Genomic DNA, 17308 nt, shown 5'->3' on the forward strand with positions numbered 1-17308 from the left:
AATGTAGACAATGTGCATTCGTCCACGATTTAGATTTAAGAGATCTATATTTGTAAATTGACGTCCTATGAAAATGCTGCAGTGTAGTTTGTTCCGCCGCTTCTTCTACACATGCGCTTTGGAAGCGGTAGTAGTTATAATTAGATTTAAGTTATGTGACGTCAATAAGTGATACCTTGTATCCAATTTTGAAAATAAATCTATTCTATTCTATTCTATTCTATTCTATTCTATTCTATTCTATTCTATTCTATTCTATTCTATTCTATTCTATTCTATTCTATTCTATTCTATTCTATTCTATTCTATTCTATTCTATTCTATTCTATTCTATTCTATTCTATTCTATTCTATTCTATTCTATTCTATTCTATTCTATTCTATTCTATTCTATTCTATTCTATTCTATTCTATTCTATTCTATTCTATTCTATTCTATTCTATTCTATTCTATTCTATTCTATTCTATTCTACTGCGCACAGACTCATCATTAATTTCCTACAAACGAAAATAATCTGAAAACAATTTAAACCAAAGTATCACTTACTGTGGTCATAAGTCCTAGGATCGATGGTGGTGGTTGTAGGGGGTGTCGTGTAGTCCATGTCGTCTTCGTCCTCGGGGTCCATCGTGGTGGTGGTGGTGGTGGTGCGGCGCCGGTTCCTCGGGCGCTTCTCCGAGCGGCGCGGCGCGAGGGTGGTGGGCCTGGCGGGGCCGGCCGCGCGCGCCGCCAGCGTGCTGCCGCCCCCCTGGGGGCCGGCGAGGACTGCCACCAGTGATACGGCAGCGAGCCATATCACCAGTGGCCCTGCTCGCCACATTGTGCCTGCTGGATGAGAAGTATTTGTTAGTTAACTTGTAATTAAATCTGATAATTAGGTTCTAGTGTCGGACCAATAAATCACGCCTCTTTCCCGGAGGGGTAGGCAGAGACTACCTCTATCCACTTGCCACGATTTCTGCATATTTCCTTCGCTACATCCACATTCATAACTCTCTTCATGCAAGCTCGGCGGTTTCGGGTACTTTTGACCGATATGTTATACCTGAAGGTTTTGTTAAAATCTTTAAATTTGTCAAAATAGTTACGCGGCGTCTTCAAAGCCCTGCTTCTAACTCATTAACTCTTATTCATTCGGAATGGAAGAGTGACTATCTTCCATTACGAATTTATCGATTGTAAAGACAGATCATGATCCCATATGTAACTCATATGGGATCATGATCTATCTTTTTTGTAAAGATTGCGGATAGGAAAGTAGGTCGTTAAAATTTAACTTATTCAATCAGACTTTTTGGTCAAAATAAGAATCTTACACTCATCTTCGGAGAGGTGAGTATGTTACTGGGACTAACGCCAGGAAGGAAAAAAGAACATATTGTAAAGACAATGATGATAATATGACGTTTTTCCAATTACCAGTCTTAAGATATACCTACATTCCTAAACATCTTAGAATACTCTGTGACTGTGTTTGTCGCCAGTGTACCACATCCATATTCATTTGTTAGTTCCCGACGACAGTACGTAAACGATTGACCTGCCGGGAATCAAAGTTCCAGGACTTGTCCCGGCGAGACCGCGATGATGGATTCACAACTCTTGACTTGATTGATAAGTCTGGCTTGCTGTCTCTTTACTGGGAGTTAGTAAGGAGAGCTTTATGACATTAATATTATAAAAGTGAAAATGAATTTGTCGTTTGTCGAACAAAAATTGTGAGAGTGTAGGCGGCTTGTTGATGCAGGCTTTTTGTTCCAGAATTAGAGTTTTACTATCAAGAGCGTCTGTGTTCGGCTTCGACTAAAAAGCATGACTTATGCTATCATAGTTAAGATATTTTTCTTCTGTGATACATCCTTTTATTGTGCGCAAAATTTCTTGGGTGCACATCCTTTGTCAGATATAAAAACTAGATAGCCAGGTATCTATAGAACTTTTTCTATTTTTTATTATTATTATCAAATCAAATTTATTATAATCTATAGTATGGATCACATACTCATTCATTAGTACGACGGATCTCGTAACATTGTGACAACTGAGACCGCCCGGCGGAGCGGGGTCTCCCCGGCTACCAGCACGTAGCGATGAGGACCGGAAGTATTGACGAGTTCCCGTAGTGATTCCAATCAAAGCAAGGAGGGCGTCACCAACGTTACTATACCTTCAGCAGATAATTACTCAGTTTACTTGCAAATTGATTTTCGGCGAAAGAGGAACCATAATTAATGTTTTGTTTTGTTACGCGATTGCTGAAAGGATGTGTTGTGTTTTTACGATTGGTATATTACGATACGAGTATTGATCGAGCGAGCCTCGGGCTCGAACAATAGTCGTATAGAGCGGCGCTGTATCATGCGAACTTCAAAGAGTTTATCGACTAAACAGGCATCTAGTTAGAAGTGGTATACGATTTCAAAGTCATCAACATATAAATGCCTTTTTGCAATCGACGTGCATATTCCTTATATCATTTATACTATAAATGTCTTATCGTTAAAAAAAATTGCAGAAACTAATCATCACACATCGAGGACATAATAATAAATTCGACACTATAATTTTTTTACTCAACAAAGAACACAATCTGACCATCATGTATCAAAGTAGGCATTCGTTCCAAACCCTCAAACCACCGGCGGAGTACAGTCGACACATCGAGCAACCCTGCACGGACAACTACGGCGTTGTAACAGCGGCGAATTCTCAGTGAATTCGGGACCTCGATCGCCTGGCCCTCGGAGTGGGCACAAAAGGCTTGTATCAGAACCTGATTGTTACGCGGCGGCCCCCGTTATTACCCCGTTTATGACCACGAGGTAAAGGGGAACGATTCCTGATTCCCGGTTACCTTTCTCCGCGAGAATAAACTACTTTACCGAGAAGAAAGCTTTTGTTCGCGGGACATCGTGAAATACTGATATGGCGGTTGTGTTATTTTTTTTTGAACTATGAGAAACTGGATAGCGTGCGTTCGGGTTTAGAAATGAAACGTTGTTTCTTACAGATGACAGACATTTAATAACTTTATGAGTCCGGATACGGTATACGATTGTATTTTTAGGTATTTATAGGTTATGTGTTTCTTGAAATGAATAAAATAATAAAATTGTTTCAATTGCAGCAGATAAATATCCACACGCTCTGCTTACCCTTGTAGGGAACAGTGTGTATAATGTATATTGTAAATGTTAAAATAATTTCACCTCTTGCTATTTTCTCTCGTGGAGATTTGTTTGAATTTGACCTCAATCTGCGCGAGGGTAAGAAGGTAGCTAGCGAGATGTGGGTATGGTGTAACACACAACCTAAGATTATGTGCTCCTGTCTTGAAAATTCCTAAGTAGTAGATCTATTAAGGAATATACCGAGGTACTTTTTGGTTTGATCGGTCACTACCAAATATATATGAAAGTAAAATTATGAATAATATATACACCATATAAGGAGCACTAACAAAAGCAAGCGAAAACATTACGATCGAAAAACTTTACGCCATTAAACAGTGGTATTTACCGCACACAGCCAGAACCGGCCGCAAACCTACGGGATATCCCCGAAAATATTGGCTCACATATATTTTTATTAGTTTGCGTACAAAGAGTTGAATCAAACTTTGTCAAATCGCGAATAAAGGCTGAGTTTGAACGACTTTTGGCATTCGCCGCGAGTTGCTTCACATCGGTTTCCTTCGGTGTATTTATTTAGGTACTCCAATAAACTCGTATTTATTTATTGCTTTTTTCTATAAAACCATAGAAATAGCTTTTCTAATTTTAAAATTTTTATTTGCCCTGTCTAAGTAGACAAAACTATAAATCTTAAAAATAATTGGTCAATTATAACCAAAAAAGTGTTTAAAAAAGGATTCTGTTTAATATTTAATGCGTATTTAGTTGTATAATTAAACCACATAATGTGTACTCAATTAAAATGAACAACGATCATTTGTTAAACAGCCAAATGAAACCAATTAAAAGTAAATATAAAATGAAATATTTCATTTGTATTAAACAGTTCTGAAATTTACGCGAAAGGCAAATAACTACATTCAGTTAACAAATAACGTATTTGTTTTTCTCAAATTACTGAATATTTTCAGCCAAAATCCATTTCAATTTCTTTTTACATGTCACTAGTTCGGCTTTCTTTGGAAGTACGTCGATCCATCGAAATCTGTCAGTCATTTACCGGAACGACACCTCGAGCCTGGAGGAAGTCCCGCCAAATCCCCCGGGAACCCCCTGAGAGCCTCCGTAGTTCCGAACCACTCCGATAATATAAAGTCCCTGTTCGTATCATTCTTCTCTCTGAGAGTCCGACCCTTATCCGGATTGGAGCATATTTTCAGAGATTCAGAGTATTAAATCCTATTTACTTGAAGGGGTCTGCGTAACGTACTTCCACGTGAAAAGGAATAAGGTAGCGGAGAAAAATACGAGTATGCATCAACAAATCGAACACACGAGAAGCTTATTATTTCTGAGTAATCTCTACTTAAAATAAAATCAAGTCGCTCCCGGCGTCTGCTTGTGTTCGTATGCGAGGGTTTAGCAGTTCACTCGTGCGGTTTTCACCACCAGTTATATAAATAACTTCAGACGCAAAGTTTATATTGCACTTGATGGAGAAGCTAGATAGGATTCCTAGTCTAACTATATGTAATGAAAATTCTCTATCTAACGAAATTGGAATGCTTTGAAGTGAGTTAAAAATACTTTTCGAAATGAAAGTAGACAACAGAGCGGACCTGCGAGCGGCTATATGTATAGACGTCGCCGCTAGGAAGGTTTGGTGCGCAGGGAAATTAGTTTCCAACTTTCCTTCGCTAAGCAGTTGAAATAAATGGCGCACAACTTTTGTTCACACCACTGATACTCTAGCGCTGAGTGTTCGTTGAATTATGAAACGAATACAAACATTGCATATTTCAATTGTCTGCTACAGTTAAGAGTCCATTAGACTAAATGAAATAAGCACATTTGGATTTCAATTTACAATGATATGTGTTTTTGATTGTAATAAATGTATGAAATTAAAATAAAGTAGAATTTTCTCATGCTACTTTTTTCCTGAAAGTAAAAAATAAGATAAAGAAAATTATCAAACATTATTATGATTTTTACTTTATTTTATATTATTACCAACGGTTATGAATAAAACCTAGATTATAGTATCCATTCGTACTTACTACAAAAATATAAGAAAAAAGTATAAATCCGAGTTCGCGAAGCTGTAAAATTCTAGTACAATTTGAGACCGTGAATGAACCGTCATAGCTCAAAAACATTTTTATTACAAAACTTGTTCAATTAGCGATTTGGCCGCCGATTGGGTTCCATTCGTAAGATCCGCGCCCGCGCCGGCCGAACTTTAATTGAATTCATTTTGTCATTGTATAAACTGGGCGGGGCCGGCGGTGATGGCGGCAATCCGCGGTAGGTACATGTTTAATAGTTTTATTGGTGCTTTTGAAACTGTATTAGTCATGAAGAAGGGAGTTATAAATGTGGGAAAAAAGACATAATAATAATCTTTTTATTTATTTTTAATTATTTATACAAAAATTACGGATACATACATACATACATATGGTCACGTCTATATCCCTTGCGGGGTAGACAGAGCCAACAGTCTTAAAAAGACTGAATGGCCACGTTCAGCTATTTGGTTTAATGATAGAATTTAAATTCAAATAGTGACAAATTCCTAGCCCATCGCCTAATAAAGAATCCCAAGATTGTAAGCCTATTCCTTAGTGACCTTTTACGACATCCATGGGAAAGAGATGGAGTGGTCCTATTCTTTAATAACGGATTCATAACAGTTTTAACCTTTTTTTGCCATGATATCGTATCGGTCTTATACATAAAAATATGCATAAAATTAAGAAAAATATGATGATTCTATTAAAAGAAATCTGCATGAGATATGAATATTAGGCTTAATGAATCAGCTCTTCCCCGCTACAGTTTCAGTCCGCGGCCGTGGGAGGGCGCCACAGCGAGACGTAGTAATAACTTTGACAGTTATAACCTCCGCGAAGCTCAGTCCGCCAGCAAGTTGGCGGTTTGCTAAACTTTGACACTTCGCAGTCTGTTCGCGATATATCGTTCACTCATAGTCTATTTGTGGTTACTTACCGAGCTTTAGGCTACAAACTTTTGTGCTGTAAATGCTCCACGTACCATTACAGTGATACATTTCTCAGATAATGAATACTGGCGTGGTGAGGGTCATTCGTTTTGAACGCTGTTTAACTACGAGTATAAATAGTGTGCTCACATTGGAATAGAATAGAATAGATTTATTTTCAAAATTGGATACAAGGTATCACTTATTGACGTCACATCACCATAGCCATTAAATATTCTTTAAATTAATTTACTTACAAGATATACAAACAAACAAAAAAGATCGATAAGCAAGTGATTTAGCTACAGAAAAATATTCCTACATTATAAATAATTGTAATTATATGAAACCAATAAAAATTTTGACATAATTCTATAAAAAAAATCATTTACAGAAAATGTTGAATTACAGTCAAAATATTATAATATTATAGGTACTCTTCAACTGTGAATACAATTAGTCGATTGAGTCATTGTAAATGCGTCACCGTATAACAATTCAGATTTCTGTAAACATCGACATATTCTTCTATTAATAACTGCTATCGCACTATTGAAACCGCTCGTGTCCTGTTACATTTTGATAGATGCCCCGGCACTAATTGATAGCGGCAGTCGGCCCCCACTAGTGTGCTGGACCTCGGCGCGGACATCCATACAGCTTCTATTGCAGTAACTGATCGCTGTTTGGAAGCCTCACGATGACAGCTCGCCTTTAAGACTAATGAGATCTGAGGCCTATGTGTAATATAGTAGTGAATTGGCTGAGGCAGGGTTGGTGTAACAGTATCTAGAATCTAACATAACATCGTTAAAACTTAATTGATGTGCGGTTAAAATGCTGCAGTGTAGTTTGATCCGTCGCTTATTCTACACTTACGCCTTAGAGGCTAAGTAGATTGTGTTGAGGTCATTGAAGGATACCTTTTATCCTGTTTTTTAAAATAAATGTATTCCTATAGCCTAAGCTTGTTTTTATTAAAACATCGTATAGCAATTTGAGAAGTATATTATTTCTTAATCTCCATTACTATGTAGGTATGTCAGCCCAGGAATTGGTCGTAAGTTTTTATCTCATCATTTTTTCTTTTTTTTAAACGAAGTCCCGGACAGCATCTACTACATCATAAAGTGAAGAACGTGTCGCTGTAAATTCCAACTAGCAAAATAAAATTTATGGGCACTTAGTGTAACAAGCAGCAGCATCTTGCCCGCGCTGCGTCACATCTCTCACGGCATTTATATGACATTTTAATAAATTAGATGCGATATTTTCAATATAAATCATTTTTATAATGCTCATTTGAATGTTCACATTTATCATAGGGCGGACAAAACTTCTAGTATTGAGCCCGAAATAGCTTTTTAGAAATAAATCAAGGAATTTTTTAAACATTACGTCAAAAGATAGAGATTTTTTTCAAGTGATCTCCACATTTATAAAAAAAGGGAAAACAATCTTCGTGCGGGTGAAAGCTTGTTATAATAAAAATAGATTATGTCCTTCTCCGTACTCCACACGATAGTGTGTGATAAATTTCATGGAGATCGGTTCAGAAGTTTTGGACGTTGACGTGACGTGACGGACAAACTAACACACTTTTATGTACCTTCATAATATTAAAAGGAACGCTTGAGTTTTTTTACGTTTTCCTGAATCACTATCTACTGCGAATGTAAATTTAATCTCAATTTTACTGGGTATCCCCACTGACACACCGAGGTACCAGCCGACGTCTCGCAGAGTGTGCGAGTTAACTTTATTCTAAACATTTGTTTCCCCTGGCCAGGATCACGAGCAGCCACTCCGACACTCGATTTCGTTACAACACTAAATTCGAGGGCGAGATCCATTGTATCGAAAGTCGGTTGACGGAGCGGCGGCGCAGGTGGTCGATAGAGCTCAGCTCCGTCCGCCGCGGAAAATTGATTTCTATTCAGAAGAAGAAAATCGCGTTCCCTTTGTACACCGAGACCTATTTAGCTCTAAGTCTGTTATCGACTGATTAAAATTTCTCAAAGTATTTTTGAAGCCGTTTCTTTTATGCTCGATTTCTCTGAGAGGATTCGGTGAAATTATAACTCGGTTCAAAGGTGCTCGGATTTCGATTCGAACTAAAATATAATTTTAGTAGTAATATAACATACAATGGTTGCCAATTATACTAAAAGCACATGTATGTAATTAAATGTAAATTTTGACATTTTACATGAGTTTTTTTTTGAGCATTCACGAGATTTTCAATAATATTTCAAACTAATCAAAGTTAATATTAATCTCAGAAAAAAATCACTGATAACAACCAAACTTGGCACGAATGTTCGCGTGGAATTTTCTCGAAACTTTGTTTGGTAAAGTATGTAGGTTCACGCGAAAAATGTTTCGGCAAATTTTCTGATACTCGCTTGTCACGGCACATTTCTTGTGAAACAATGAATCAATTCTTGTCTTGACGTGAGTCACGACATGCCGGTTACGAATTGCAGCCAATTTTAGCTTCATTTCCATATTCCGGCCCTAATTTAGTATAGTTTAGTGCCTTCAAAGTTTTTCGTATTAGCGGCAACTACTTCCGAGGTCAAATTCATGATGATGTGTTTTTGTACATAATGAGAGCTTTCACCAGTCTAAGCTAGACTTGTCGCGGAGACAAGACAGTTGTCATTTTATGTAATTATCTTTTCATTAATAAATCACTTCTAAATCATCGTTGAACCCTTTTAAGCTAAGAAGGGAAGCAGGGAACAAACACCAAGAAGATGATGACATCATTTTCATACATTGTATGAAAATATCTGTAGAATATACTGTAGTAAGAAAACCACCTAAATCTGTTCATTAGTCGACGGAAAATTTTACCTCCTATTCATAGAACTTTATATAGTTAACAATGTTGTAGCTTTTGTTTTGTATGCAAATCAGCACGCCCTCGCGAACGGTTACAGATGGGTGCACATTGCACAATATGCACTTGTCAATACGGCAGCGCCACCTGAGTACGCCCGTCACATCGGAAACATTTCGCACGCTCCGTGATATCGGACGATAACGGACAAATCGCGCTGTTTTGGAATTTACAATGTTCAAAATGCCGAACACTTTTCATATTTACATTCAATTGAAACAAGTTTTATACCGAGTTTACTCTTTGTTAAATTAGTTTCATTCATTAAGGATCTATCTCAGTAACTCTTTATCTTTTTAGACAAAAGAGCCTATCAAACAAATCAAATCACAATCATTCGGTGCGATAAGGGATTTCTATCTGATTTGTTGAAAATTCTACTAAATGACAAAGCACGCCAGATAAAAAAATTGAGAAAAGCAGATCCCAAGCCCCGCAGCGTACAAGCGGAGGGTGTAACTGGGAACACCCTAAGTTTTAAGGCATGGGAGAGACTGGCTGTTGAGGTAATATCATTGAACCGCGCACAGCAATGGATTCGTACCTTAGAAAATATGATAAGGTGAGCTCAAAGTTCGCGAGAGTATCCGTGCCAGCCCGCCAACCATACCCCTTCCTCGATTTATGGCATTACCATGCATTTGAATAAGTTTGCCATAAAAATAGGCGTTCTGCGGCCAGAAACTTCGGCAATAAAATGCAAATGGTGACATTGGCGTTGCTTCTAGATTACAAGGCGCCGGTTATTAGATCTAGCCTCGGAGAATTATTGTCCATTGTCTATTCATGTTTTTGAAATTAGTACTTCAGAAATTCTAGAATTAAAGTCTTTTGTAATGAAAATACCTCCTTAGTTGATTATTGCTTTTCACCTTCATGAAACTACTTTATTAGTCGAATTTGAAGAAAGACTAGTCAGAATTTTTATAACGATATCTCATTCCGGTAAGCGCAGCCTTTTAAGTTGTTTTTGGTATTAATTTTCACAATTATGTAACCTTAAATTTTGTGTTTGGCAGACTCCATTATTTGTAATAAAAACAACAGTAAATGTAATATGTAATTGTTATTAAGTATTTGTGTTTTTCTAAAAATTATAATACATAACATTATTCCGTCCTTAATTTCCAAATAAATAAGAGATTCAATTAGCGACCGACGTTATTACTTTGATCACGGCTCAGACGCCGAAAACAACATATAAATTAATACACCATTTAGGGAACGAAATTGATATTAGATTTCGGTACCGAATACCCATTCAGAATTAGAAATTGTACGAGCATTTTATTTAATAAGTGTACATTTTTATTATAGCATTGGTGTATAAAACATATTAAGTTTCAGCCAAATTATGTAATTAAAAAAAAGATGAACTCTTTAAATGGCTTCACATAAAGTTGCACGATGTAATTTCGATGGTATCATAAAACAATGCAACAAGAAATTTAAATTTAAAATTTCGAAATATGGGCCGTAAAAATATAATAGTGATTGCACAAAAAATAGTATTTTGAAATAAAATATCAAGCAAAGAAATAAAACAAGTCATAAAAACAACAGAATTTAATTCAATAGCATAGTCAATTCGACATCTCTTTTGTAACTCACATCTTTGCCGTGACTTTTATCTGAATCATCTTGAGTTTGTGTTCAATCATATGTCTTCAAGAGTCTTTATCGCACTGTTCATTCTGCAGATCTTTGGTGACACATCGACTCTCGTAGAACTTCCTCAAGTCGAAAAGAATAATATTTTAGAGACAGATATATCTGTACGTGAAACAACGAACAAATTATTTTTACTTCTCAAATTTAAAGTATACGAGCGACCTATTCTGAAACAATATGCGCTAATTCATAACCACCTGGTGTCTAACAGTTTGCACGATTATTACAACTTAATAGAAATCGCCAGACTCACTAGAGTCGATAAAATAAAATTAAACAATCAAATTCAACATTTTATGGCAATACTGAACGACATATTGGATGAAGATGTAAAACATGATGCAGAAACAGAAGACGAATATGTTATAAAACATATCGAAGGGTTTCTCAAGAACCTCGATGTATATACTGAAAGTTACAAATATGATGAAAACAGTATGGAAGCCGTTCTTGTTGAAATTTTAAGGCTTTTAGAAAATAAGAATAATCTACAAGGAAGCAGATTTCAAAAAAATGGCACCTTGGGTGAAAATAAGATTATTAAAAAGAATGACCTATTAAGAAAAAATGAATTTTGGGGTACTATTCAACTTTTTCACATTTGTTTTATTCTACTTAAAATTTCAAATCGATAATTTTATTTGTTTTTATAGTACCCAGTGGTCGCCGCATCTACCTTGGGCAAAAAACGAAGATCAGAGATTTCCCGTTCATGGCCAGCATCCAGATCTTCAACCACTTCCAGTGTGCCGGTTCTATCATCAAGTCTGACCTCATTATAACGGCTGCATCTTGTTTACAATTGTAATGTATTTTAATTACTTCATCTATTTATAATTAGCCTATATTTCATCCTGGTGCATGCTGAAATAATACAAAGTTTATCAAAATTTAATTAAAAAACCTTTCCAGTAATACGTCTATGAAAGACTCATACAATTTTGACAATTTTTTTAAGTGTATGCTCATTCAAATTCTAATGTTTTAGCACCAGTGGTGTCATTTGACTCACAAAGCCGGTTCATTGTCGCGGCTCTTGTTCAGATTGGTTAAGGGTTTTGCGTAGTAGGCGATTAAAGAGCAGTTTGCAGTTAGGCTATAAATAATTAATTATATCGCGTCTAGAGTGCTCTTTTGTTACTACCTGCTTTACGATATCACTTTGAACGTTAAAAGCTTAAGTTAACGGCAGTATATAGTTTATACATTAGTTTTAGATATTGATTTCTATAACATTAAAATATTTTACACTTCGCCCGCGTGAAACAAAATTTTTAAAAAATTACAAAATACAAGCCAAACAAAGCTTTTTAATCATTAGCGAAATCACAACGGTTTACTCTACGTGATATGTCTTTATCAGTCAGTCAGTGCCCTCTTTAATATACAGATTTTATAGTCGGTAATTTCCCATTCATTACTTTTAAACGATTGTTAAAAGATTAATCTTTAATGTGATAGGGCTTACAACAACCGTTTCTTCCGAGAAAACCCAGCCTTCCTGTCGGTGCGCGTGGGCAGCACCCACTTCAATGGCGGCGGGGAGGTCATCCCGGTTCTGGAGGTCTACTTCCATCCAGCTTATGATCCTCACAGTTTGAAGAACAATTTATGCCTGCTGCGACTTTATAGGTAACATTCGTAATCTTAAAAACATACTGCCCACGCAGATTGTTAAAGTCTATCAAAGGAAAGGTTTCTAAACTTGGTAATCTTATTTAAGGCGATGGGCTAGAAACTTTTACTATGTCTGAATCACTATTCCATAACTAATTTTGACCTAAGCGTTACCATCGAGAATGTTAGCCCCCCCTAAGAGTTAGACGTGATGTATTCATAATTTTACAATGTTTAAGGTTATTGAAATTTACGAAAAAATCCCGTAAACTGAAGAAAATAGACATAGACAGAAGAGCTAGCAGGCTGGCCGTCAACACCGACCGCATCACGATCGTGGGGTGGGGCGCGCGCCAGGTGAGCTGCTCACGGGAAGCCTACATAATGTCACCAAACTTATACCCGAGACCTATTGCCTTTGAATTTTGTTTTTATTTAATCGAAATTTGAAAAATTAATTTTGGATCGTAAACAGAAAAATTACATTAATCGACTTCTCTTACTCCCTGGTTCTTATATCTCCTTATAACCCTCAGTACAAGCTATGATAATTGTTTATCTTCTTTCAGACTGGCAACATTATAAAAAATAGTTACCTTTCGTTTGCTTTACTCGATATCTATCTACTGCAAGACTGTCAAGATGTTTATTCAAAGTAAGCAACATTTAAATTTTATATTCATATATATTTTTTCATATAAACCTTAATAATAAGTTACCGTTACATATAACTTTACTGATTTCGAATTAAAAACACACTTAAACTACCTTTATTATATCTCGGACGTTTCGGATCACGCTACAAAGATAATGGTCACCGAGTGACTGAGAACCAGCGGGCTACTGCTCCGTCTGCGGGCAGAATGTTCTTCTACCGTCAAGTTGTTAACACGCCAACTACCGTCATGTGCAACAGAGTCAGTATGGTATAGTCAGTATTTCGAAACGCAGTCGTATAACGGTGGATATTTAGCAGACTTCACGGAACGAGGTTGCGGTTTTACGTCACGTACGCGTTTAATACTTGTATTATTTATAAATTTTACATATTATTTTTATGTTATCATGATTTAATTTTTTCCAGAAAATATGTGACGCACCGACATTTCTGCGCGGGGTTTTATTCAAAGGGCGGAGGAGCTTGCAATGTAATATTAATTTTTATGTCAAATAAATTAATTCACACGCATCAGCTTAATGAGCTGCTAGTGTGTATAAAGTATATAATAATAATAATACATGCACACATATTACGTCTTTATCCGTCACAGTATAGATATAGTTATTAGATTCAATAGCCACAACAGGGTTCAGGCTGAAAATCAGTGCTGAACGTGTTCAACGTATTTCCGACCCAGGACTTGTTATGACATTTACATTATTAGGTTAAGTAATTCTTTTGTGTATTCTATACTGATGTGATTGTCATAATAATGAGAAGAAGGAACGGCGGAATAAATTAACCTGAAGTATTTTCAATAAAGACATTAATTTTCAAATATTAAATCTTTGAATAGTTGCACTACATTAAAATTTGGTTTTCTTTAGCGTGACGTCGGAGGTCCTGGGATAGTGGGCGGCATTCTCACCGGAGTGGTAAGCTTCGGGTCACCAGTGTGCGGGAACCCTGACGCCCCGACTGTCTTTACTAAGCTAGGGTTCTACAAGGACTGGATCGATGCTATAATGAGCCAAGTAAGTGACTAAATAGGGGAGAGTGGGGGAATTGGAGCTATGTAAGGAAAAGTAAAAAAAAAAAACAGTTTATGTTATAATCATAGATATTTATAGACACTAATCAGTCTTTAAGTTATTCGTCTTTCAATAATTGCCAAGTAACATTTGAAAAATATATCCTTAGATATGTAAAATCACCTTTTTTATAAATCTTACTTTCGCTCCCATTACCCCACGCATCGGGTAACGAGAGCCAAAAAGCCTTCATATGTGAAATGAGAGCCATGAAATAATTCTTAACAAAATTTAAACCATTTTTTACCCATTTAACAAGAATTAAACAATCCAAAGCTTAAAAGTAATCACAAACTATAAACTAAAACAAACATATTCAATAAAAAAAATGCAAAAGGTATTTTAAGGATCTAAACAAAAATTGCAAATATAATCCTCAGGGTGATCGTAACCTGAACACTCAGAATGGGCCCATTTGCCACAAGCTCTACAACGATACCATAATTCTTCATTTTTACCTGGTTGGTCGTTACATATCATGCATACATTTTCCTCCTCAGAGTATTCAGAATCATCATCACAAATATTTTTTTCATTCATTGATGATTCATCAGTAGTGCTGTCTTGGAACAAATTTCTAGTTACTCTGTGTATATTTTTTTGAGATAATTTATTCTTAAACTGTATCTTATTCTTAGATTTACTTATTTGTATTTTCTTTGGTTTATTTATTTTCTTCTCTCTTTTATTCTTTTTCTCCTTCTTCTCCTCAAAAACTTCTTTCATAGGAGTGCTAGTCAAAACTTCTGAATGTTGCTTGTTTCTACTACTTTTTCTTGGTTTTGTTAACATATTTGGAGGAGGACTTACAATATTTAAGATATGGGCAAAACTTGTAGAAGGTTGTGGAGAATCTCTTCTCTGTACATCATGTTGTGATGATTGGTCCCTGTAATGTCGTTGAGGGGAGGTGGACACCTGCAGCGCCTTCTGAGCGGAAGTCGCTGTTTGGGAAGTAACTGTAGCAATTGTTTGCGAAAGTCTACTGGGATTTACTACGTTAGTTGTGATGTCATTATTTTCATTCTGATCAAGAGGAAAAAAATCTTCACCAGAAAATACAGATGGGTCCATAGGAAATATTCCAGTAGTTTTAAAGCCAGATATTCCTTTGTCTAGAGATGCTATCTTTGAGTAAGCTTTATTGAATAAGCCAGCTATTTCGTATGGAGTTATTTTAATCATGTTTCTAAATTTCATGTACATATCGCATTCCCTTCTGTAAGCTGCTTTTAGTGGACCAAAAAACGTCACATCTAAAGCTTGTAGACGATGTGACGAATGTGGAGGAATACTTAACATAGTTATATAATTATTTTTGGCCATTTCATAGGCTTCTAATGTAGCATGACTATTATGATTGTCCATAATGAGCAAAATCCGTTTTTCTTCAGTAGGAACTTGATGAAATGTTCAAGCCATGTTATGAATATTTGCTCATTAGTCCACCCATTTTTTGGACAAGTATATACAGCTCCTGGTGGCCCATCGCGTTCTAGCTGTGCAGAGTGCCTTTGCCGTGGAAAAATGAATAAAGGAGGCACATAAATGCCTGTAGCACTCATTGCACAAATTGTTGTAACATTTTTGCCTCTCTCCCATGAAGTCGCTGCACCAACACGCTTACGTCCTTTAAGAGCAATTATATTGTCTGGCTCATGGACTGTAGAAAATCCTGTTTCGTCCATATTGAATATGTTTTGCGCCTCAAAATTAAATTTTGTCATTACAGATTCCAAATTGCTAAAAAAACGAGTGACTTCAGTCTTATTAAAGCCCAAAATTCTATTAATACTGGTCGCTTCTGGCTTTCTTATACTAAGTTCTGGATGTCGATTCATGAATCCGTACAACCAATCTTTCCCAGCACTTTTTTTTTCAGCCATATTGTAGCATATTTTTCGCAGTTGAATGCTTGTTAAACCGTAAAATATGTTAGACATATCGAGTATATGCTTAACAAGTATCTGTTCCTGTTCACTAGTGAACACAGGTTTCCTACCGAGCGTCGGAGAACGACTGTAAGAACTGTCATCAGTAATTGCTAACCTGTACCGTTTCTTCAGTGTGCTGTAAGGTATTTGATATTGTTGTGCCGCTTTATTAACCGATATTCCTTCATTTCTTATAGTGTTTATTGCAGACTCCAACGTAACCGATGTCCAACTAGCCTTTGATGTCGTCCGCTTTCTACTTCTTGGCATCTAAAAAAATAAATAAACAATATTATTACATTTGAATTTTGCCACTTGTAAGGGGTAATAAGAGCCATGGCGGGGTAATGGGAGCGAGCCTAGCTCCCAATACCCGGAGGTTGACCATCTCAAAATAACGTAAATAATCTAAAAAACTTACCTAAATAAATTTAACCTTTAATCTTATCATAAAATTGATTAAATAATGCATAATATAGATGTAAAATACGACAGAATAATTGAAGTTTAGGTACTCACTTCGTTTGAGAGATTTCGCTGTTTTTTGTAACGAGATCACTCCAAACACACTTCCTCTTGCCACCGCTATGCGCGTGCTACTGAGCAGGCCGGCGGCGATCACGTGATATGACCGAACGTTCTCGAAGCCATTCCTGTCAATTTCGCGCGACTTCCACGTTCCTGTCTGTGTAAATTTTAGTGGCTCTCACTACCCGCTAGCTCCCATTCCCCCACTCTCCCCTACATGCTTAAATCGTGCCTCTATCCTTGAGATAGCTCTCAAGGAAAGAGGCATAAACCTTTAGATGATTAACATCATATAGATGTTTCTACTTGTCAGGTTCCTACACACTTACTTGCTTCATCTACTTTCATTACTCTCTTCATGAATGCAAGTGACTAAATACAGAAATAAAACTGCTCAGTGTGAGTTTAACTCATGCTGTATCTTAATAATACACGCCACTTTAGTTTTATTGTTCAGATTTTTAGAAGAAAGTCCCGTGACTTTATATTTGCTTTATTTGTGTGTCAGTGGTTGTTTGTCCAAGTGCTGGCAGTCATTATGAACATAATCTCCTTTATCAGCGACGTACAGTTTCTTTACATTTTCGACTAGAAAAGGACTTCGGCTCCACACATAAAACGATTAATTACGTTAATTTCTTTTCGCGCGGGAATTTAGAAATATTTAGATTATCTATGGTGGGCGGGTAAATCATCAATCACTTTTGACGTTCTTTCTATATACTTAATAAACTTTGGTTTTCAGGATGTCCCCAAAGCTA

The 17308-nt window shown here is 36.4% G+C and overlaps 1 protein-coding gene across 1 annotated transcript in view; it reads right to left on the bottom strand.

Moving 5' to 3' along the window:
* The window catches only part of LOC106130509 (epithelial discoidin domain-containing receptor 1-like), a 72674-nt gene extending 71852 nt beyond the window's left edge, over positions 1-822 (bottom strand). Inside the window, exon 1 of the mRNA XM_060953707.1 lies at positions 549-822. Coding sequence (XP_060809690.1) covers positions 549-822 — 274 coding nt within the window. The remainder of the gene's footprint in view (positions 1-548) is intronic.
* Between the last annotated feature and the right edge of the window lie 16486 nt (positions 823-17308).

This window comes from Amyelois transitella, chromosome Z, assembly GCF_032362555.1.
Source record: "Amyelois transitella isolate CPQ chromosome Z, ilAmyTran1.1, whole genome shotgun sequence".
Classification (NCBI taxonomy): Eukaryota; Metazoa; Arthropoda; class Insecta; order Lepidoptera; family Pyralidae; genus Amyelois; species Amyelois transitella.